Raw genomic sequence first — 25,699 nt, 5'->3', positions numbered from 1 at the left:
GTGAAGCCAGCTGGGCTCCTGAGTCTGGTGGGGACGTGGAGAACCTTTGTGTCTAGCTCAGGGATTGTAATTACACCAATGGGCACTCTGTATCTAGCTCAAGGTTTGTAAACACACCAATCAGCACCCTGTGTCTAGCTCAGGGTTTGTGAATGCACCAATGGACACTCTATCTAGCTACTCTGGTGGGGCCTTGGAGAACCTTTGTGTGGACACTCTGTGTCTAGCTAATCTGGTGGGGAGGTGGAGAACCTTTGTGTCTACCTCAGGGATTGTAAACGCACCAGTCAGCGCCCGGTCAAAGCTGACCACCACTCGGCTCTACCAATCAGCAGGATGTGGGTGGGGCCAGATAAGAGAATAAAAGCAGGCTGCCTGAGCCAGCACTGGCAACTCGCTTGGGTCCCTTTCCACACTGTGGAAGCTTTGTTCTTTCGCTCTTTGCAATAAATCTTGCTGCTGCTCACTCTTTGGGTCCACACTGCCTTTATGAGCTGTAACACTCACTGCGAAGGTCTGCAGCTTCACTCCTGAAGCCAACGAGACCACAAACCCACGGGGAGGAATGAACAACTCCAGACGCGCCACCTTAAGAGCTGTAACACTCACCGCGAAGGTCCGCAGCTTCACTCCTGAGCCAGAGAGACCACGAACCCCCTCAGAAGGAAGAAACTCCGGACACGTCCAAACACCAGAAGGAACAAACTCCGGACACGCCACCTTTAAGAACTGTAACATTCACCGCGAGGGTCCGCGGCTTCATTCTTGAAGTCAGTGAGACCAAGAACCCACCAATTCCGGACACACTATCTTGATGGATATGGAGTCATAGCGTTTGAAAAGAAAAAAAATATTAAGAACTGAGAAAAGGCACTTTGGGAGGTCGAGGTGGGCGGATCACCTGAGGTCAGGAGTTCAAGACCAGCCTGGACAACATGGTAAAACCCCGTCTCTATTAAAAATACAAAAATTAGATGGGCGTGGTGGCAGGTGACTGTAATCCCAGCTACTTGGGAGGCTGAGACAGGAGGATGGCTGAACCCAGGAGGCAGAGGTTGCAGTGAGCCGAGACCATGCCATTGCCCTGCAGCCTGGCAACAAGGCATACCATTGCCCTGCAACAAGAGAGAAATCCCCCCGCCCGCTACCAAAAAAAAAAACTCAGAAAAGGAAAGGAAGGTATAGTGGAGAGTGCCGTTAGTTCACTGAAATTCATTTTCCATTTCTTCCTGAGCACAGTCTAGACTACATTTTCCAGCGACTTTTGCAATTAGGTATGGCGTCCAGTCCAGTGGATCATGAGCAAGCAATGAGGAACCCAGGCCTTCAGGGAGTGGGCATGTCTCGTCCATGCTCTTTCCCCTTCTCACAATGGAAACTCAGACATGCCTCTATAATCAGCTTCAGCCATGCAGAAGACAATTCTCCCAGAGAACAGGGGGCAGGGGAGGACAGAGCAATGACTCAAAAGAAACCTGTGTCCTTAAATAATGGTGGAACAGAACAGGCTGCACCTGGAACATTTATTTTGGATGGTTATACAAAAGAAACTTCTTCATCTTTTAAACTTCTATACTGTTGAGTCTGTGTTACGGCAGCTCAGCCTTTTACCCTACCTAATATAAAAATGATTCTCAAATCAGATCAGAAAGAGATTCTCCAGGTCCCATCTTTCCTTTACCAGCTCTCCATATGTCACATGTTGGCTGGGCAGGGTGACTCACGTCTATATCCCAACACTTTGGGAGGCAGGTATGGGAGGATCACTTGAGTTCAGGAGGTTGAGACCAGCCTGGGCAACATGGCGAAGCCCTGTCTCTACAAAAAATAAAAAAAAAATTAGCCAGGTATGATGAGGTGCACCTGTAGTCCCAGCTACTCAGGAGGCTGAGGTGAGCTGCACTCCAGCCTGGGCAACAGAATGAGACCCTGTCTCAAAAAAAAAAAAAAAAAGTCACACATCACTGTGCGGAAAGCCAAACCTTGGCCAAGAGGAGGGCCAATGATTCCCCCAGCCCCTCAACTCTTTCCTCAGGCAAGCAGCTCACTCGAGCAGCAGTGATGAACAGTGATGATCTTCAGCTCTCCCTTTGGAAGAGTTTGTTGCTGTCATCTTAAGGCGGCAGCCAAAGGTTCTCAGGCTCGCGAGGGCTGGGTGACCTTCCTTCTGAGCAGGGGCAACCCAGTCCATAGTTCACAGAATCTCTCTCCTACCCAGAGGCCAGCAAGGAATTGTGAATGCAGGAGTCAAGTGAAATATGTGGAAACAGCCCGAATGCCTGCGTCTTTTAAGACTCACATATGAGAAGGAAATAATCATTTTTCCAGAGAGAATTCTGTATGGAGGATTATTCAGAGTGAGGTGTTACCCTACTGCTCAGAAGCAGGCAATGAGTTTAACTCATTCCCTGAAGTGATTTTTACCTTTGATTTTAAAAAGTGATGGAGATCAAAGAACATGATATGTTTGGGTTGTGAGTAGATTTATACACAAGATTAATGTGTTACTGATTAATACACTAGATTTTCATTCATATGTAGGTTTAAAGTGAACTTTCTGTAATGGTGGATATGTTCTGTATCTGTGCTGACCTATATGGTAGCCACTATCCACATGCGGCTAATAAGCACCTGAAATGTAGCTAGTACAAATGAAGAAATGTGTGTGTGTGTGTGTGTGTGTGTGTGTGTGTGTGTGTGTGTGTGTGTGTGTATAAAATATATATAAATTTTTTCTGTTGCCCGGGCTACAGTGCAGTGCCATGATCTTGGCTCACTACAACCTCCGTCTCCCAGGTTCAAGCAATTCTCCCACCTCAGCCTCCCAAGTAGCTGTGATTACAGGCGCCTGCCACTACGCCTGGCTAATTTTTTGTATTTTTAGTAGCGACAGGGTTTCAGCATGTTGGCCAGGCTGGTCTCAAACTCCTGACCTCAGGTGATCTGCCCACCTTGGCCTCCAAAGTGCTGGGATTACATGTGTGAGCCACCGTGCCCGGCTGAAGAAACGTATTTTTAATTATATTTAATTTTAAGACATTTACATTTGAATAGCCACATGACACTAGTGGCTGCTGTACTGGATAGCATAACTATAGACAAAGGATCAGCAACTTTTTTTCTCTAGAGGACCAGATAATAAACATCTTAGGCCTTCTGAGAAGTGTGGTCTTCATCACGATGAGTCAGTTCTGCCGTTGTAGTGCCAACAGCAGCCATAGAAAATATATAAATGAATGGACATGGCTGTGTTCCAAAAAAAACTTTATTCACTAGAGTCACTGACAAATTTGTAAATACTTTCCATATTTTCAGCTACTAAGGCTAAGTAGATTTCCACCAGAGTGTTAGTGACAATATAATTCAGTATCTGGATTTTTTTTTCCTTCTTCGGTAAGAACCCAAGGAAAAGAGTGTTTTACGTGGAAGATTGAATCTCACATGTTAGCATTTCAGACCCTGTTGGACTTGATGGGAGAAAACTTTGGGGCAGAATGGTTTTCCTTCCTCGTGCTCCCACAAACCACATTCCAGAATGAACGGGCCCTTGTTCTGCCTCCTTGAGGAGCTCTGCTCTGTGCCCCAGGCCTTGTCATGAGTGTCAGCTCCTATCAGACCTGCATCTTTACACAGCTCAGAAATGTAGGAAAAATCGCCCTGGCCAGTTTCTCTTCCACAACCAAATCTGTCCTTTCAAAGCTCATTTTTCATGCCACCTTTATTTTGTGCCAAGATTTGAAGATTAAAAGGTAAATAAATCAAAAACCCTTTTTACCACATGGTAAAGACAAATCAATACACTCAATTTCTCAGAGTCTCAGAGAAGCCATGCATCATTTTTTTTACATTTCACCTCAAAAACCATTACCGGCAAATATAGGATACTTTACTTCCTGCACACTAGGGCTCAGCAAGGAAGAGAAATGGAAAAAAGAAAGTTTTGAGATGAAAGAGTCACAGCAATTAAGGAATCTGGATTAGCCTCAAAATGAAATGCTTTGCACAATCAGACATGTGGTTTAATATTAGTTAAAGAAACGTTTAATTTGAGTAAACATTTGTGCCCTAAAACATTGCTGTGTACCTTAGAGAAAAACCTTCTTCCCCCGGCCCAAGAGTGGTGATGATCATAGCCCTGAGAATAAATGCTGCTCGATCATTAGGAAAGCACGTAGTTAGATGTATAATATCATCAAAGTTATATCACTAATTGTTTCCAATTGTGGTCATTCTGCAGGAAAATGAGTTTTTCTATGCAGCCATAATATTGTCAACATTAAGTAGGAAATGCTTCCATACATATGACACCCAGCACAGAATACATAACAAAGTTGGGCAGGGCGCAGTGGCTCATACCTGTAATCCCAGCACTTTGGAAGGCTGCGGCAAGAGGATGGCTTGAGCCTAGGAGTTCAAGACCAGTCTGGGCAACATAGGGAGACCTCACCTTTACAACAAAATTTTTAAAAATTAGCCAGGCATCGTGATGCTTGCCTGTAGTTCCAGCTACTTGGAAGGCTAAGGTGGGAGGACTGCTTGAGCCCAGAACGTTGAGGTTGCAGTGAGCCATCATCGCGTTACTGCACTCCAGCCTGGGCCACAGAGCAAGACCCCATCTCAAAAAATAAATAAATAAATACAATTAAAAATCAAAAACAATAATCCCAGCACTTTGGGAAGCCAAGGCGGGCTGATCACCTGAGGTCAGGAGTTCAAGACCAGCCTGGCCAACATGGTGAAACCCCGTCTCTATTAAAAATACAAAAATTAGCTAGGTGTGGTGGCTAGCACCTGTAATCCTAGCTACTCAGGAGGCTAAGACAGGAGAATTGTTTGAACATGGGAGGTGGAGTTTGCAGTGAGCCAAGATTGCGCCACTGCACTCCAGCCTGGGTGGCAGAGTGAGACCCTGTCTCAAAAAAAATTTTTAAAAAAACAAAATAACCAATGTTGATGGAGGCAACTGTGTATATGCTTTTGCCTTTTCTCTGGTTTGTTGCGTCACCTTCTAAACTTAGCACTAAGTGTCAGCAGAGCATGGCCTAGTTGTGGTGCTTCTCGGAACACACGCAGAAGGGCCTGAGGATGACAGAACAGAGTTTAAATGAGGAACTGCTCATGTCTGCTTCTTCAGATTGTTTCCTAGTTCTTTGCCTCTGTTTCTCGGTACCTCTGGCTTTCCAGTGCTCCACACTAGCAATAGCAAAGGCCCTGCTAGCATCTACACCCCAAGCTTCACCTAGCCTTAGTCAGCAGCTGCCAGGCTCTGTGCACCATGTGGCTAATGACTGGGCTTGTCTATTAGAAGGGCCAGCTTCGGTGTCAGCCAGCCAGGGTGCACTAGAAGCCAACTGTGTAACTCTCCAGGATGAGTCAATAGGTGCAGGTAGAAGGGATGGGTGGGGAAAAGAGAGCCCTGAAGACACCACTCCCTTCTAACATTCTGGCAAAGAGAAAGAAGAGGAAGACCACAGAGGAAGGAAAGGAGAAACACCACGAAGAGGAGAATCCAGTGCCCAAAGGAGACCCAGATGGTTTTCTGCCCCCTGCAGACCCTCAGCTCTCAGGGCCCTGCCTCAGGAACTATCTGGGAATGTGGTCTCCAATGCAGGTCTCCTGTCAGGAGATTTGTCTGGAATATCCCACAAAGATTTTGAATGCACAGTTAAAACCATACCACCTCTGTTTGATGTAGGCAAGAGACTGCTCAAGCCCTCACTCCGAGGGTGAAGAAGGCTCTGGAAGTTTCTCATGCCCTGGTTATGACAGCTGCAAGGGCCTCTCCCAGAGCCACAATGTGCCCAACTGCATTCTGTAACCTGAGCAACAAAACATTTTCCCCAGCCCCCAGCCAGGGGAAACACATTCCCCACCTCAGGCTCCACAAGGGCTGCCTGGGGCTCTTGGCAAATCCTTAGGGTTGTCTTCAGGAGGAGAGTCCCAGTCCCCCGATTCTAGAGGATATGAGGAGTGAGAGAGTCCTATAAACTCAGACCTGGTCAGGTCTGCTCTCAACTGGAGTGACCAAAACCTCATTAGATATCTACCTACTCTTAAGGCCTATGACAGCCTTTTACTCATTTAGAGTTTACAGTGTGTGATAATCCCCATTCCCCTCATCCAAACCCCACCCACCAAAAAAACCCAGCTGAGATAATAACCACATTTACTCAACACTGACCAAAAGAACCTGCATCTCCTTTTATGGTAACTGTTCTCCAATTTCTGACTCAGAAACTTAGGTCACCATAAGTGAAGTGGGGCAGCACTGGCCTTGAATAAGGTGATCTGAGTTCTAATCCATCCTCAGGAGATTCATTTAATCACATAGTGACATGGTTTGGCTATGCACCCCACCCAAATCTCATCTCCAACTGTAATCCCCACATGTCGAGGGAAGGATGTGGTGGGGAATGATTGGATGATGGGGGCACTTTCCCCCAGGCTGTTCTTGTGATACGAAGTGAATTCTCATGAGATCTGATGGTTTTATAAGGGGCTCTTCCCGCTTCGCTCCTGTCTCTCCTGCCACCTTGTGAAGAAGGTGCTTCCTTCCTTCACCTTCCGCCATGATTGCAAGTTTCCTGAGGCCTCCCCAGCCACGTGGAATTGTGAATCAATTACACTTCTTTCCTTTATACATTACCCAGTCTTGGGTATCATCATTAGAGTAGTGTGAAAATGGACTAATACACACAGGTTTTTAAATGTATATTAAATGACAGCTGAAAGAATGACCATCTCTCAAATTCTATGGTTCTCTAAAATAAATGACCAAATCTAGGATGCTAGAAAGTATTTTACATAGATTGACAAAGCCCTGAGGAAGAGGGATAAAAGCAAATGAAACCATCCTAATTACAACTGAGGACAAATGGCCAAATTTGCTACTTTATTAGTATTCCTGATAATTAAAGGAGTTAAAGATACCTAAGAAAGTCAAGGGTCTTAACAAGGAGTTCTAGACACCTGGAAGGATAGGATGTTAACCTCTGCAGTTAACTCAGATCTACCATATAAAGAAGTCTAGCTTATTCTTTATAGTGATATAAGAAAAGTGTTTTAGAAAACTACTTTAATAAAGGGTCCAGCTAGGGGGAAAATCGTTCATTGGATGAGAGATAAAATTTTAGCAAAAGTTGAAAATATGGAGAATTTCTGGTGTGAAGCTGTGGAGCCAAAACCCATGATTTTCCACAGAAATGTGAATCCAAAGGAAGCCAAAGATCTTAATGCACATTTCAATGAAACCACAGGTAGAGAAACCACTGATGCTGCTACTGAACTATTCACAAACTGGATGGGGAAGATTAAAAACCAGTTTTCTTAGCATAATGTAAAATATCTACAAGAGAGCCGGGCATGGTGACTCGCATCTGTAATACCAGCACTGAGGGAGGCCAAGGCAGCAGATCACTTGAGGTCAGGAGTTTGAGACCAGCCTGGGCAACACAGGGAGACCCCATATCTACAAGAATTACAAAAAAAAAAAAAAATATATATATATATATATATATATGTATATTAGCTGAGCAGGGTGGCAAGCATCTGAAGTCCTAGCTGCTTATGAGGCCAAGGTGGGAGGATTGCTTAAGTCTGAAAGTTCAAGGCTGCAGTGAGCCATGATCACACCACTGCATTCTCTCTCTCTATATATATATATATATTTGATTATATATAATTAAATATATATATTTGATTATATATAATTAAATATATATATTTGATTATATATAAATATATAATTAATTATATCATTAATTATATATAAATATATAATTAATTATATCATTATATATATAAATATATAATTAATTATATCATTATATATAAATATATAATTAATTATATCATTATATATAAATATATAATTAATTATATCATTATATATAAATATATAATTAATTATATCATTATATATAAATATATAATTAATTATATCATTATATATAAATATATAATTAATTATATCATTATATATAAATATATAATTAATTATATCATTATATATAAATATATAATTAATTATATATTATTATATATAAATATATAATTAATTATATATTTAATTATATATAAATATATAATTAATTATATATTATTATATATAAATATATAATTAATTATATATTATTATATATAAATATATAATTAATTATATATTTAATTATATATAAATATATAATTAATTATATATAAATATATAATTAAATATATAAATATATAATTAAATATATAAATATTAAAAATATATATTTAATAATATATTTATATATAATTTAATTATATATATAATTTATATATATAAATTATATATAATTTAATTATATATATATTTATATTTATATTTATATTTATTATTATATTTATTATATATTATATTTATATTTATATTATATTATATTTATATATAATTTAATTTATATATAATTTAATTATATATTTATATTTATATATTTAATTATATATAAATATATAATTAAATTATATATAAATATATTATTAAATATATAATGATATATTATATATTATTAAATATATAATTAATTATATATTATATATTATTAAATATATAAATGTATTATTAAATATATAATTAATTATATATAGAGAGATACATATCTAGATATATAAGATCACAGAGTGAGACCCTGTCTCTCTCTTTATATATGGATCACACCACTATAGATAGATAGATAGATATAGATATGCCTATATCTGTCACACCACTATAGACAGATAGACCACTAAATATATATATATATATATATATATATATATGGTGGTATAATCTATATATAGAGAGAGCTATATATCTCTATATATAGATATAGATATAATGGTATGATCTCTCTCTCTCTCTCTATATATATATAGATAAAGAGGGAGAGACAGGGTCTCACTGTGTGTGTGTGTGTGTGTGTGTGTGTGTGTGTGTGTGTGTGTGTATACATCCACAGGAAGCAATCGGGTTTTTCTCTCTAGCCGCAATGGTTTACATAGGAGGAAGGTCGCTGGCCAGTGTTCAGGGGTGACTAAAACTGGAATATTAAAGGAAATGTCCTTCCCAGGTCATTTTTCTCCTCAAAGCAAAAGAAACCAGTGAGCATTTTATCAAGGAAGAGGGACTTGCCCTCACTGGGGTGATATGACCTCACATTGGGCCAGATGCGCTGTATCCTCCAATGAACCCCAGGACATTAAGGGGCAAGAATTTTTTTAAAAAATCAAACACCACCTGTATAGGCAATTTTCTTTTTTTTGTTTTGTTTTGTTTTGTTTTTGAGATGGAGTCTTGCTCTGTCACCCAGGCTGGAGTGCAGTGGTGCAATCTCAGCTCACCACAACCTCCACCCCACTGGGTTCAAGTGATTCTCCTGCCTCAGCCTCCTAAGTAGCTGAGATTACAGGCATGTGCCACCACGTCTGGCTAATTTTTTGTATTTTTAGTGGAGACAGGGTTTCACCGTGTTAGCCAGGATGGTCTTGATCTCCTGATCTTGTGATCCGCCTGCCTTGGCCTCCCAAAGTGCTGGGATTACAGGCGTGAGCCACCACGCCCAGCCTTGTATAGGCAATTTTCTAAAGTTCTAATTGTGTTTCTCTAATACTGGAAGTTGAGAACAGGCGAAACAGACATCAATCAGTTTGTACTACAAAAAAATCTAATCACGATAGGACACTAGGGAGATGATTGAATATTATAGGGTACATCCATAATATAGGATACCATGCAACCGTTTTGAAAGAATAAAGCACAACCTTTGTATTGAACTGAAAAAAGTCTCTAAAATATATTGTTATATTTTTCTTAAAATGTTAGTTACAGATTAAAACATATGATGTGATATGGTTTATATTTTTCAAATCTCACAGAAGGAAATCATGTTATATATACACATACCACAAATGCATAAAAACAAAGATCTGGGAATCTCCTAAGAACTTTGGGAGATGACTGATATAAGACAGGGGAGTTAAGGGGGTTATCAGCTGCATTTCTATCGCATGAACATTTTTCCAACTAGGATACATTGTACATTACATATGATAAAATGATTAAGATCAGGATCTTTGATATAAGACTTGCTGTTTCAAATTTCAGTTTCACTGCTTAGTAACTGAGGTAAATGACTTACACTCTTTTAGCCTCACTTTCCTCATCAATAAAATGGAGAAAACAATAGTTCCTAACTCACAGAGTTGTTATAAGAGTTAAATGGCCAGTACACTTACTAGTTACCCACAAAGTTAAAAATTTAAAATTAGAAAAAAGACAACAGGCGTGGTGGCTCACACCTGTAATCCCAGCACTTTGGGAGGTTAAGGCAGGCAGATCATGAGGTCAGGAGTTTGAGACCAGCCTGGCCAACATGGTGAAACCCCATCTCTACTAAAAACACAAAAATTAGCCAGGCCTGGTGGAGAGCACCTGTAATCCCAGCTATTAGGGAGGCTGAGGCAGGAGAATTGCTTGAGCCCAGGAGGCAGAGGTTGCAGTGAGTTGAAATCGCACCACTGCACTCCAGCCTGGGCAACAGAGCAAGACTCCGTCTCAAAAAAAAAAAATTAAAAAAATTAGAAAAAAGAATTAAATGACCATATGATATGCACTTAATACTATGGCACTTAACACAAATTAAATGCTCAATTAATGTTAACTATTATTATTATTGCTATTACTACTTCTAAGATTATGCTTAACTCAGTACTGATCAGGAGAGCATGCCACCAGTGATCACGCCCCCATTTCAGAAACTTACTGAAAATGAGCAAATGGGATATAAGTTCCCACTAATCAATTAACAGTCACTAGAGGGGTGTCCCCTCTCCCCAAAAGGAACAAGCTTACTCTCAATCAAAACTAGAGGCTATGAGTGGAGAAACACACGGCCAAGAAATCACAAAGAAGGCAGAACCCCAGTCAAAGGGTAGGGCCACTTTGATGCATATCTTGAATGCTCAAATTAATTTCTAGAACCTAACTCATTCCTGAACAATTTTTTCTTTTTCTTTTTTCTTTTTTTAGCATTGGAGTTGGGGTCTTACTCTGTCACCCAGGCTAGAGTGCAGTGGTACAATCACCGCTCACTGCAGCCTCAAACTCCTGGGCTCAAGCTATCCTCCCACCTCAGCCTCCCAATAGCTGGAACTACAGGCATATTCCACCATGCTCAGCTAAGTTGCTGGGGGTTTTGTTGGTTTTGTTTTACTTTTAGAGAAGGGATCTAAACAAAGGATTTAAAATGTGTGCTCGGGACAGACAATTCACAGCCCAAAGGGCACAGACACCTCAAGTGTCAAGGCCCCTCCATCCTAGGGAAGAAATGCTCAGGCCATAAGAATAGGGAGGGCCGGGAGACAGGGGTGAATCAGGATTTTTCCTTCTTTTTCTCTTATACATAGGCCTCACTTCTGTTTTAAGGAACCTGGAGCTCAGCATGCTTCATTAGGTTACATAAATTAATCTTTAATATCTCAAACAAATCCAGAAGCTGTTATACAACAAAGTCATTTATTTTAACATGTTGAAACACATACCCACACTGCACCCAGAAGAACCACAATTTTTTCAAGCTATCAATTATAGCCATTAGAAACCAGATAATTCAGAGTTAGTCCTTGATGCAAGCCAAGTGGTTTAAAGTCTATTTAGAGATGTAATATACACTTTCATTACTTATAAAACAAACTTTTAGGGTTTTTTTTTGTTTTTTGTTTGTTTGTTTGTTTCTGAGATAGAGTCTTGCTCTGTCGCGGAGTGCAGTGGCGCAATCTCGGCTCACTGCAACCTCTGCCTCCTGGGTTCAAGTGATTCTCCTGCCTCAGCCTCCTGAGTAGCTGGGATTACAGGTGTGCACCCCCACCCCTGGCTAATTTGTCTGTATTTTTAGTAGAGACGGGGTTTCACCATGTTGGCCAGGCTGGTCTCCAACTCTTGACCTCAAGTGCCTTGGCTTCTCAAAGTACTGGGATTACATGCATGAGCCACCGTGCCCAGCCAAACTTTTAGGTTTTTTGTTTTTTGTTTTCAAAGCTCATGTGTGGCAGGCAGCACTCTTCCTAACTGGCTCAAGACTGACTTTGGCCGGGCGCAGTGGCTCATGCCTATAATCCCAGCACTCTGGGAGACCAAGGTGGGAGGATTGCTTGAGCCCACAAGTTTGAGACCAGCCTGGACTACATAGTGAGACCCTAACTCTACAAAACAAAAACACAAAAATTAGCTGAATGTGGTGGCACATGCCCATAGTCCCTGCTCCTCGGGAGGCTGAGGCAAGAGGATGGCTTGAGCTCAGGAGATCGAGGCTACAGTGAGCCAAGATTGCGCCACTGCACTCCAGCCTGGGCTACAGAGCAAGACTGTCTCAAAAAAAAAAGAGAGAGAGAGAGACTGATTTTGTGCTATAGTAATAATGTTACTAAACTTAGATTTTTGAAAGTCTTCAGACAGATCCTTGAGACAACCAGGGACCAAGGGCCTACTTGAGTCAAGGTGTTAAGTGTTAGAAGAGGTTCAAACTAAACACTTATTAACTAAATTGTTAACTTGGGGGATAAGATCCCACTTAAAGAGGCAGTACTTTGTTTGAGCACCAACAAGGAAATGCTGTAATACCTTAGTCATATTTGCTATCTGGGAAAATAATAACTGAATATATGTTTACTGATAGAAGTAAGTTCTCTGAAGAATGACAGAGTGAGTGTCATTTTCTAAATATTAAACTCCTTCGGCCTGGGGGAGTGTTTCTCATGACAAAGGACTTGCTGTTTGTTTAGTATTAGTATGTATTAATAATGAGTTTTCAAAGAGTGGAAGGGTTGAGGACTGTTTGACTAAACTCTTTCAGAGAGTTCAGTGTACATAAACTGTTCATTAACAAGAGCAGAAAGATCCCTGGAGGTAAAATTTGGATTTCAGAAATGTGATTTTTATTATATTTGGAGCCAAAGCACAGTAGGAATGCATATCAGATTATAATAGAGAGATAAGATTTGAAATTCAATTACTTGCCATAAACAGTTCATGGGTACACGCTCCAAGGATCAATCAAACGAATAAAATGACGACAACTTGGAATCATGCTATTATCAGAACAGGATATCTGAGGAACATTGCACTCTAACTGAGTGCTTCAATGGAAGATTAATTATTCTGAATATAAGTAATTCTAGAAATAGTGTTTAAAGAAAGCTGGGCCTATGGTGGAAGACGGCTTGTCATTCCCGACCACTCTGAATGTTTCTCAAACTCCCCTTTGTACAACAATGTGGCAAACACTGAAGAAATATGGCCAGGAAGTTTTATAATTTATACTCTCAAGGAGTCTGCGTTAGTAATGGAAAACAGGACAAACAGACATAGAGATGACACATAGATAAGTGATATACACAGAGAGACCTCACTGCCTGGAGCACAGCGAGGATGCCAAAATTATAAGAACTCTCAAGAAACTTACAATCATGCTCAGAAAATAAAATATACATAGGCGATAACTAGTTTTCTAATAATCAAAGAACAATATATCAGAATCTAAGCATCTTAGAGGCAGTTGAGAAATTAGAGTTGATAGACTAACTCTTTGATAGATGAAGAAGAGATAAAGATATGAAAAAATAAGGCAGAAACTAATAATTAATGAGTGACTATGGGTAAGACAGACCCCAGGCTGGTCGCCTTATACATTATCTCATGGAATACTCATGACAGCTCTGTGAGGCATGGGGATTACCCTCCTTTGACAAAGGAAAGGACAGAGGATTTGAGAGTTGAAGGAAAATCACACGGCTAAGAAGATGGATCAGGGACCAGACCCAGGTTATTTTGTCTATGTCTGTGGTCTTTCCCCAGACAATGCAGGGAGGGGCTAAGTGCCAGATCTAATGCCTGGTAACAACATGGATATGTATATTTGAACCCAGAGGAGACAAATCTGGGAAATCTTCACAAGAAAGCTGGAACTGAACTAAGATGTAAAAAGAACATAAACCAGAAACGTCTAAAGAACAAAGTAGCTCAGATGGTTTCTACCTCCAGTGTGCGTCTTTCTCACCCATAAAAGAGAAATCTTCGCCAGGGCTAGGCATAGGTCTTACTCTCCATGAAATTTTCAGTGCCAGCCCTCATATCTGGACCTCGGTACCCTGAGTAAGTGTGTGTTGAACTATTAAACGCGGAGAGACTTGGGGATGATAGTGGTAATAGGCTGTGAATTGTAAATTCACAATTGTGAATAGGCTGAGAAACAGAGAGCAGATGTTGCCTAAATGAACAGCAAATAAATGGGGAATATGAAAATTTAACAGATTTATCCAATTATGGTGTCCATTCTGCTGCCCTCCTGTCCCCCATGGGTAGCTGACCTCTGACCTTGGCTAGAAGAGTATTTGCGGTTTTAGAGTCGCTGAGCAAGGGTCACATCATTAGCCCCAAGGTTGAGGGTATTTCTCCCTCCTAAGTCCTAAGAAAGTCAGTGTGAAGGTGGACCCAGGGTCTGAGTCCACACTAGCGGGCGGGAGCAGAAAAATACCCCAGACCCACCATTACCAACAAACCTGTCAATTGCAGAACTTTGGCTGGCAACATTCTTGGCTTGGGGGTGAGGAGAGAGTTGGAAGGGACAGACAGAAAGGTGCCAGTGAATCAATTTTAGTTTTGGCAAACACTGGATGGAGACACATCAATAACGGTAGGGCTGGAGATTAATTAAGAAAAAACTTTAAATGGAAGAGATAATCTATTATATCAGATAATCTATTATAGCAGTGGCACGATCTTAGCTCACTGCAATCTCTGCCTCCCAGGTTCAGGCAATTCTCCTGCCTCAGCCTCCCAAGTAGCTGGGATTACAGGCACGTGCCACCATGCCCAGCTAATTTTTGTATTTTTAGTAGAAACATTCATTTAGTGCATAAATTAATATAAATGAAATATATCAATAGAACAGTGCTGGATATAATCTAAGTTCCAGATTTTGCCCTTTTCTCTTTTTTTCTCAAATATGTTTAGTTGTGTAATATCTCAGCAATTCAGAAGAAATGAAAACAATGACAATGACCAAGGGGTTCATCCACTAGATCTAAGAAGTGTTATCCTTAACACAATCTTTCCTTTAGTTACCTTTTTATTTTTTGAGAAAGTAAATATTTTAGTGTCAGCTAAAGCATCCCCATTTCATTGTTTACTCTCCATCACCAGAGATAGACAGTAATTGACTATATTTTTATATTTTACAGACATAAAACGGTAAGCAATATATAGTAACATTTGAACATCTTTAAACGTACAGATGTGGTGAATTACATTAAAAAGATTTCCTAATGTAAACCATCCTGCCACATTAGGATAAACACTAACTGGTCAAAAATGTATTATTTAAATATTTTGATAGATTTGGTTTACTAATATTTTATTTAAGATCATTACACTCATTTCGTAATTAACAATGACCTATAATTTTGCTACACTCTATTTTATTTGTTCAGTTTTATTATCAAGGTTATGCATACAAAATGATGTGGGAAGTTGTCCTTTTTCTATTCTTTGAAAAAGTTTATACAAAGTAGTGCTTATCTGTTCTTTGAAGATTTTGTAAACTTGGCTGTGTCTGGCCTGTTTTTTGGAGAGGGAGGCATCCGGGGAAGGAAGGCTGTAGATTATTAACTTGATTCACTTCTTTTGTTGATTATAGGTATATTCCAGCTTTTTCTTTCATCAGTTTTTGTAATTAATATTTTTCTAGGAGATCGTCTGATTTCTCTGTTTCCAAATGTATTGTCAGGAACTTGTCCATAGTATTCTCTTACAGGCTTTAAAATCTCCATCAGTAGTTATGCTCTGTTTCTTTTTCATGCTTTTTCTTCTCTCGTCCTTGGTCATTCTTGCCAGAGATGGCTTTATCACTCTTTTCAAGGAACCGGCTTTTAGTTGGGTTGATTTCTGCATTATTACTTTGTTTTCTAGCTCATTAATTGCTCTCCTTATCTTTATGGTTTCCTTCCTTCTTCTGCCTTCTTTCTGCTTGCTTTGCTGTTGTTTTTCTATTGTACTGTGTCAAGCAAGTAGCTGGCAAATTTTTCAGTCTTTTTCATTTTCTAATATATGTGACTGAGGCTGTAAATGTTTATTTGAACCAGAGGTGGCCAGTCTTTTGGCTTCCCTGGGCCACATCAGAAGAAGAAGAATTGTCTTGGGCCACACGTAAAATACACTAACACTAATGATAGCTGATGAGCTAAAAAAAAAAAAAAAAAAAAAAGTCTCACAATATTTTAAGAAAGTTTACGAATTTGTGTTGGGCCGCATTCAAATATGTCCTAGGCCACATTGTGGCCTACAAGACACGGGTTGGATAAGCTTGATTTAAAGTATCATTTATTTAGGCTGCATCCTACAGGTTTTTTCTCTGCTTCATTTTAATTACTTCATAATCCGTATTATTATTTATTTTGCTCTTACAGTTTTTCAATTTTGTTATGGAGCATTTCAAACATACAAAAGCAAACACTGCTTCACGTGGAATCCTTCTGGAATGTTCCCAGTTCAACATCACTGCAAGTGAGCTAATATATGCTCTTGGGTAATAACATTCTCTCGTTATTTTTACTCTAAAAATCCATGCGTGTGTCTTATTTCTTCTCTTTGAAGACAAAACTATACCTTAAATAACCTCATGTCATACCATGCAAGGGCTTTGCAAAATCCAGCTGAATTAAATCTTTTTTTAAATCCCACATGACCAGATTAAAAGCAGCCCATTTTGCCAAAATGTAGACTTGCTTCATAGACAGTTAAAAGTAATTTTTAAAACACAGCTCTCATTTCATCACTACAATTTCCAAGTTTGAACTTCTACAAAAGTTCAGGATAGTTGAACAAGCACCGTTTTTGGAACTGTAAATAAAGCAGTTGCCTATGGAACCCGGGTCCTGCTTTTTTTGCCTCTTTGCCTGCCACTGATCCTTGTCCTGCTGCTGCCTTTCCAAAGGGCTCAGTGTGTGCACTCCCAGGGAATGAGCCATCCAAGCCGCAATCCTGAGCCCAAGAAAAGCACCACCGAGCCTCCGCAGGAAAAATAAGTTGCTGCCACACGAAGGAAAAGATTCCAGAGCCTTCAGACTCTACCGCCACTGGCTCAACTGTTTCTAAGAATAGCGTAAACTGTGGGGAAAAAAAAAAAAATACTGGCACCAGACATTGGTCTTTAATTGTCTCCAGGCATTAAAATAGAAACAAGCTGAAACGGAAGTGCCCCTGGAAACCCTCTCCCAGCCTCACTCAGTGTGGACCAGGAAGCGGGATGTGGATGCGGCTTCCAGAGACATGGACTCCAGAAGGCCAACCCTGCGCCGTGGTGTCACCACGGAGCACGTTTCCAGGACAGGATGGTCTCTCCCAAAGTGGAAGAAGGCCAGGGGCCAGGAGCAGTCTCCAGGGGCCCAGGCCTCACCCACTCTCAGGCTTCCTAGCGATTCTCTCGAGGCCTCTGATTGGAGGCCCCATGGGATGTGAGGGGTCCGCCTCCCAATAGCCGAAGTTGTTTATGAGAGGCTTCTCTTTCTGGTTCATTTTCATAATCTTAAATTTAGCTAATTGGTTCCTAAATCAAATTTTGCAAATAGTTTCTTGTCATAAAAAACAACATCAGCCTTATAACTGGGAGGCCCCTCAGCATAAAGGGGTGTGTGCAGTTAGATCCTATATTCATAGGCTGGAGAGCCCATCACATCCCCTACAACATAGAGGCAACTCTTCAGTTCAGAAGGCACAAAATTGTGTTTTGTTTTGTTTAATGAAGATGTGACAGTCATCTGAATACTGGGTTTCATAACCTAAACAGATTTCCAAACTTTGGGGATTGCTTCCAAATAAAAAAAAGTGCTGCATGCAGAAAAAGATCAAGGAGCCCAATTCTAGTTTCCACTCATTCAAATTTCTCTTGCCTAGTGCCTCATTCAAATTTCCCTTGCCTAGTGCATTCATCATTTTATGAAAATAGGTTTTTTCCCTGCAAGGTTTCTAGTATTTATGAAATTACTCTTAGTTGGAAACATAAGATAAACCAACACTCAAGCTTTTCTCAATTCCTAGACAAACACACTAAATAAAAGAGGTGGTTAGGACTATGTTTTCCAGAAACCCAGTGCCAATTCCTGATGGGATTATTTCAGCTCTACTTTTTCTAACATGGTTAATTGTTGATGAAGTATGGAAAAAACCAGAAAATAAAATGAAGCTCTTTTCTCTTATGTGCATAATATTCCATAATATATGGAAGTCAAAAGCTGCTTCACAGGTGGGGAACAGGGCTGGTGCAAGGGGAGATACACACTTCAAAAGAATGCAACTTAATAGGGCTGGCAGGCCCCACGTGGCTCCAAACCCTACACAGCATGGCCCTCCCAACTCAAACTCCAGTTGAAGACCTCAGAGGGAATTGACCGGATTCTGTTTTAGAAACACGTAAAACCAAAAAAATCTAGCACCAGAGGGAGACAGATACAAATGGGAACAGCCCAACCAGATGGAACATTTACAACGCAGGTCTCTCAGAAGCCCTGTCTTTGGTTGCAACCATCAGCACATGCAGAAATGTGTCACCCCCCACTCTACACCCTCCCCCAACACAGTGCTCACTGTGATCCTTATCTACCCAAACCAGATTACTCAAGCCAGAGCAGAGATTGATTGTCTTTGCCCAAGGTCGGCAATCAGCCATCAATTATACTTGCCACATGCTAGGCTGTTCCTAACTCAGAAATCTTAGAGCATTTAGTTGCACATAGAAAGGACTCCATAAATGTTTGTTGAATTGAATGGAATGATTGTGCTCAACTAATAGCCATTGCTCAACTGTTTCCCAATATCCACTGGTCCTTAACATCAACTCTCATCACTTGGACCTTCTCTTGCCTGTGTTTGTCAACAAGGTTTATATTTCAGGACACCAGACCAACTCACCTTCTAGACCCTGAACCTACCTATGTTCTCCACCAACACCTCACCCTCATCTCCGCCTTAACTCAAGATTCACCTGTCTCCACTGTCTGACATCTCTTGATCTATTCACAGCTACCAGTACTCAGCTGTGACATTTAGAAGTGGAATCAAGGAGGAGAAGGATTGTGAGGAAAGAGGAAAGAGTTTACATTTGCTCTCCCCACTGCTGTGTGCCAGGCACTGCATATATTATCTCTTGTAATTCTGTTTTTAAAGAATGCTGGAGACTAGGGAAATGATACTTCCACTGTCTGAGCCTTTGGGTCAGGAAACTAACTCAAACGCCAAGATCCCAAATGCCTTCCACAATGGAGACATTAAACCCTTTTAAATTAGTGATTTTTAATTTACGATTTTAAATTATGAGAATTGATGAACACCCATAATGAAATTTTCATCCACCCCCTATAAAATGAAGTACTAAAATGTGATTCCCTAAGGCTGAAATATACTATTCAAAGAACTATCCTTTGTTCTGAGACTATAGGGGAATCCTATCTTAGGAAGGAGTAAAATAATCTCTCATTGCAAAAATTCACATGCTCAAAATTGCTCTACAAAATCTTTCAAGGAGGTACCAAAATCAAGTCCAATAAACCTTCTTCTTTTTTTTTTTTTGAGATGGAGTTTTGCTCTTGTTGCCCAGGCTGGCATGCAATGGCACGATCTTGGCTCACTGCAACCTCCACCTCCTGGGTTCCAGCAATTCTCCTGCCTCAGCCTCCCGAGTAGCTGGGATTACAGGTATGCGCCACCACGCCAGCTAATTTGGCATTTTTAGTAGAGATGGGGTTTCACCATGTTGGCCAGGCTGGTCTCAAACTCCTGACCTCAGGTAATCTACCTGCCTCGGCCTCCCAAAGTGCTGGGATTACAGGTGTGAGCCACTGTGCCCAGCCCCAGTAAACCATTATTACTTAACAAGTTTAATCACAGCCTATTTTTCTTACAGCATTGGACAAGATCACTAGTTCTACAGCTGACTATACCTGGTGAAATATTTGGCTCACTTTAAGTGCCAGGCTGTTTTAAAAAGAAAAAAAAAAAAACAAGCAGAACAAAAACCTTCTCTTAAAGACTAGAATCACACTCAGCTGAGGAACACGGAACTGTGTGGTAGTCACGTGGTTGTAAGCATATGTATAAAAGTCATCACATTTTTTGCCTTAGATTTTTTCACTTTACTATATTTAAATTTACCTCCATAAAGTGTTGTAAGAAAGTCTTATAGTGATTATCAAATGATTTTGCAGGGAATTCTCAAACAAGAATTCTCCCTTCTCTCACAACTGAATTTTAATCAATGCACTTAAATCCTTAAGTTTTTGAGTTTTAAGCTCCCTCCTTGGGAGGAAGTTCAGTACCTAAGGAACCTTCGTAATTCTTTCATATATTGAGTAAAGATGCCAAAGTCACTGATTAAAGCTCCCTAACCTCTTAACTCATTACCACAAAACCACCCTGGGGGCCAGGGATCCTGGGTTTTCACTGCCTTCTTTATGAAACTTTCTTTCATCTTAGCTGAAATAATAACTCAAAATCAGTATGTTAGTCAGTCAAAGCATTGTTAATCCAATAGCAAATGTCTTGACTTTTTAGATTACAGGCAACTAGGGAAATACTTATAATAGTTAAGGTTTTTTTAAAAACAAACAAACAAATCTTCCATGAAGTCTATATGAATTATTTTTTTGTTGTTGCTTTACAGAGCAAAAATTGTCTTAAATCTTCTCAATTAAAAAAAAAAATCAAAGTGATGCTTCCTTGTTAGCTTGCAAAACCCAGAAAATGATACTGTCGGAAAACACTAGTGATTTAATTAGCTATTAAATAGACAACTTCCTTTCACCCTCTCGATTCATAGCTCCCATGGGAGAATTTATTAACTTTAGTGGCTAAGTTCACATTAATTAAGCCTAACTGCCCTTGACCAGTTAAATAGCTAATCTGTAAAAATGCAGCTGATTTTGGATGTGTGTGTGTATAAAATTATTGATAATTTTTTATGTATTTTAATATCGCCATTGCTTCAGGATACTGCTTTACAAGCATGCATCATTAGAAGATAAATCCATAATGATAAAGCATTTCCATTCACACATGCGATCTTTCGCATCAGCCTTGTAAATGTCAGCATTGCCCCCGAACATTTCTTCACGTGTTTTCAAAGCTAAGTCTCTGGAATCCCTGACTTTAAACTGTTGAGTAAGTTCAAGTTGAGTTTCATGCTGGCAAAGAGAGTGCCTAACTACAAAGAAATACCTACCGTGTAATCGCTGTTTCATGTCCGCTCGGACCGCCCATTCTGTTTCATTATTCCTCTTTCAGCCACCTCCAGGCCGAACACTCAGACAAAATCACTCTGGCAACTTGTGAATGCCTTCTGCTCATGTAGGACGGCTGTTTTGCCCCCTGTGCTTTCTTTACTGAGCTGTTTAATAAACAGCAGGGTAGCTGGGAATTTCTTGAAAGGAGCCTGGCAGGGAGAGGGCACCGTGGTGCCGACTTTCCAGGCTGACTCGCCGTTGCATTTGCAAACCTGGGGCTCCCCAGCCATCCCCACAGAGCTGCTGAATAGGTTGCTAAGGGCTTGGCAATGTTCTGCACAGCCACTGCTGATACTAAAGAGGCCGCAACAGGCTGGATCCCAGAAGAAAGGAAGTGCTAACAGGTTGAGTCACCATGAATGCGGGACTCCTTCGTTTAATAATCTCAGACAATTCTGTCTGGGCTTAAACGCCCCACAGTCCTGTGACAATGTCCCAGAGATTCAAAGGTAAGTTACCTGATGCCTTCAGAACACATTTCCTTTTATTCACAAGATAGTAAAGCTTCTCCCTCATGCATATTCACTGGGGTTTTTTTTTGTTTTGTTTTGCTTTGTTTTGACGGAGTCTCACTCTGTCACCCAGGCTGGAGTACAATGGCACGATCTCTGCTCACTGCAACATCCATCTCCCAGGTTCAAGTGATTCTCCTGCCTCAGCCTCCCCAGTAGCTGGGACTACAGGTGCCTGCCACCACGCCTGGCTAATTTTTGTATTTTTAGTAGAGACAGGGTTTCGCCATGTGGTCAAGGCTGGTCTCGAACCCCTGACCTCAGGTGATCCTCCTGCCTCGGCCTCCCAAAGTGCTGGGATTACAGGCATAAGCCACTGTGCCACATATTCACTGTTAACCAGCCCTCTTCATTCATGGCATCTGGCCTTAAACAAGGGAATGAAAGTTTTTTGTTTTTGTTTTTGTTTTTACATGAAAAAGGGAGGGGAATAGATGAGAAGGAACATTAATATCAGCTTAACTGACCTGAAACAGCAAGTGCAAAGTTGAGGGGGATGTTGGGGTCCAAAGGTGTGTGGAGTTTCAGCAGGCAATCTTTCCCCACACACACACATCCTCCAAGTAGGGGAAGTGGAGATCGGAAGGAGACATTGCTCTTATTTTGGTTGTTAACTGGACACAGGTATGTAGTCATGCCTCGATGACAGTCACAAAGTCCTGGACAAGGTAACATTGGAGTCCAGAATAGATGCCCATTTTATTTCCACCTGCTATAGAATGCTGAGTGCTTAGGAAACAGGAGAGCTTTTGTAGTAGTATTTATCTCCACCCATCTCATTTTTCTGTCACTCTAGGGTGGTTGAACCATGGCATTATGTTCTCTATCTCATTCCTACTATGGGATGAGGCAATGCTTGACAGAGAAAAATTGGGATTTGGACAAGATCTATTCAATGTCCCTGCACATTGTGTAGAAGCTAGAATTGATGGTGCAAATATTACATCTTGAAGATAATGCACCTGATCTCATCCAAACTCAGAAGCTAAGCAGGTTTGGGCCTGGTTAGTATTTGGATGGGAGACCACCTGGAAATACTGGGTGCTGTAAGCTTGGCCGGGCACAGTGGCTGATATGGTTTGGCTGTGTCCCTACCCAAATCCCATCTTAAATTGTAGTTCTCATCATCCCCACATGTCATGGGAGGGACCTGATGGGAGGTAATTGAATAATGGGGATGGGTTTTTCTCATACTGTTCTTGTGATAGTGAACAAGTCTCATGAGATCTGATGGTTTTATAAAGGGGAGTTCCCCTGCACCCCCTCTCCTGCCTGCTGCCATGTAAGACATGACTTTGCTCCTCTTTCACCTTCCCCCATGATTATGAGGCCTCCCCAGCCATGTGGAGCTGTGAGTCCATTAAACCTCTTTTTTTTTCCTGTGAATTACCCAGTCTCAGGTATTTCTTCATAGCAGTATGAAAAAGGATTAGTACAGTGGCCCATGCCTGTCGTCCCAGCTACTGTCATCTCAGCCTGAGGATCACTTGAGACTAGGGGATCATTTGAGCCCAGGAGGTCGAGGCCAGCCTGCACAACACAGGGAAACTTCCTTTCAAGAAGTAATAATTAACTTAAAATTTAAAAGGTGAGACTGCTCCAGGACCTAGCCAGTCTCTGCAGTCACCCTGGGTACGTCACAAGCCACAGGCACACAAGTGCAAACTCCCCCGGGGGACAAGGCCACCTCCTTCCTTGGTGACTTCCTAGCATGTACAGGGTGTTAGCTTAAACTATAACCTGTCCTCCCCAGGCCACAGGACCTTTGTCCTGGCCCCTCCCTAAGACTCACCAATCACCTCCCTAGGGAAGCAGAAGAAACACATAGGGTGCAAAGTGCCAGAGTGGCACACACCACAGTCCCAAATAATTCACCCAGGTGGCCAGGGGCTCATCTGTTCCCAATTAAAAATACATCTACAAGCCAGAAATCTTGATTTCAAACAGATCCAAGAGTGCAAAAAGGCACTTTGAGCACATAAGGTATAGTATATAATAAGGAACATAAAGTTTCGTTAGAATAAGTTAAGTGTTAAGTACACGTGTGTGTGTATGTGTGTGTATATATATATACTAGAAAACTTTTTCAGTTAATAAAAATATATCATATATCATGCAAATACACTGTGGTGTGTAGTAAGTACTTACCGTCATTGAGTTCCAATAGTACAATTCTAGGCTTACCTGAAAATGAAAAAAAAAAAATCACAACATTAATTAAACCTTAAATAATAGAGACTAAACATAATTCAAGCTGTGTACTTATCCAGCATAACCTGAAAGGAATAGAAATTTCCATTACACATTCATTGCCTTAAAAGATCTTCAAAACCATCATTCATAATCATAAATAAAAATGATTGTAAATCAAAATTTCTCTGATCTACAGGGAGCAGTATGACAAAATCATGTAGAAGGATTTGTTGTGATATCATCCAGTTAAACCCCAGGAAACAGTGATGCAACAGCTCTTGGGAAAGATCCTGCGGTGTTATCAGTTCTTTCTTTCAAATTCTTTTCAAGCTTGTACATCTAGAGTATCTCCTGCTAAATGGCAAATAAGCATTGTTTCATAATGCTTATAAGGCATTCACAAAATAAAATACGGACATTTTTTGACTCTTTTTCTTATCCATATAATGTGGATTAGTCTCCATGACAACACCAACTGTCGCATCACATTATCACGAACACCTCCCAACAACTGCTGTGCTGCTGTGACCCACAGTAACCCATTGTTCGATTTTTATTTTATTTTTCGAGACAGGGGCTCACTCCATCACTCAGGCTAGAGTGCAGTGGCACAATCCTAGCTCACTGCAGCCTCAAAGTCCCGGGCTCAGGCTATCCTCCCACAACAGCCTCCCATGTAGCAGCGACTACAGGCACACACCACCATGCCTAGCTATTTTTTTTTTTATCTTTAGTAGAGATGGGGTCTTGCTATATTACCCAGGCTAGTCTCGAACTCCTAGGCTCAAGCGATCTTCCCGCCGTGAGTGCTGAGATTACAGGTGTGAGCTAGCACACCCGGTCCATCATTCCATTTTTAAATAGATGACCATGTATTGAAAAATCTTGGGGAAATTATTTGGCTGCTTATGTGTGTCTAGTATTTAAACACCCGGAGAAATGGGTTTCTCGTATATGTTGTAATTTAGCGTGGATGAGTGTGATTAGGAGGCTGTGGGCCCTGGAAGTCATTCCTAGTGTCTTGGTGACATCAATTCCACTGGAACTGGCTCCCTGGGAACTTTTCCACACACAATGGGACTTTCCCAGCCTCCAGAGTCCTCATGTCCACACAAATTTAGACACATGCATCACAGAGAGAACATTCTTGAGGCTGTGTGGCAACGAAAACTTCATTTGTTAAAGGTTAATCTATGGGGGCAGCAGAAATACTCAATAAGGGGTTATTAAATTTTCTTATTAAATGTGATCAGGGAGCTTTGTTGTCTGGATGTCAAGTTAAAGCCACAACTGGGCAAAACTCTTCTGAAGACAGTCAAGCACAGTGTAATGCCCCTAACCGTAGGTCAACATACTCTGTCACTTGCACTTGAGAGTCCTTTCATCGTAATGAAATGTATCAAGTGTTGAGTGTGTGTTTTACAGCTTACATGGAGCCATAAGCCAAAGGAGTGGGTTTCAGTATTTCAGAAATTCCCTAGGCTTCAGGTTTGACAGGAGGGAAATAGGCCATTATCCCCCATGTCAGGCAAGGGTCCTGCTAGATAGAGTACGCTCCCCACCAGCCCTATACCCTTCAACTAAGGGACACATAACATGCAGACACGTTTCAGAATAAATTCACAATAACCACATACAGTCCACGACCTCACAACTCATCTGTCCAG

At 40.7% G+C, this 25,699-nt stretch overlaps 1 protein-coding gene across 1 annotated transcript in view; it reads right to left on the bottom strand.

Moving 5' to 3' along the window:
- Window positions 1-15,393: 15,393 nt before the first annotated feature.
- Window positions 15,394-25,699, bottom strand: part of LOC130540520 (putative uncharacterized protein C10orf126) — a 35,502-nt gene continuing 25,196 nt past the window's right edge. The window contains exons 4-5 of the mRNA XM_057298835.1: window positions 23,988-24,023; window positions 15,394-17,161 (exon numbers count right to left, since the gene is read on the bottom strand). Coding sequence (XP_057154818.1) covers window positions 16,853-17,161; window positions 23,988-24,023 — 345 coding nt within the window. The 3' untranslated portion in view covers window positions 15,394-16,852. The remainder of the gene's footprint in view (window positions 17,162-23,987; window positions 24,024-25,699) is intronic.

Source organism: Pan paniscus, chromosome 8 (genome assembly GCF_029289425.2).
Source record: "Pan paniscus chromosome 8, NHGRI_mPanPan1-v2.0_pri, whole genome shotgun sequence".
In the NCBI taxonomy this organism is placed as follows: domain Eukaryota; kingdom Metazoa; phylum Chordata; class Mammalia; order Primates; family Hominidae; genus Pan; species Pan paniscus.
The sequence above is the reverse complement of the archived record's forward strand: the minus strand, read 5'-3'. Positions and strand labels throughout refer to the sequence as shown.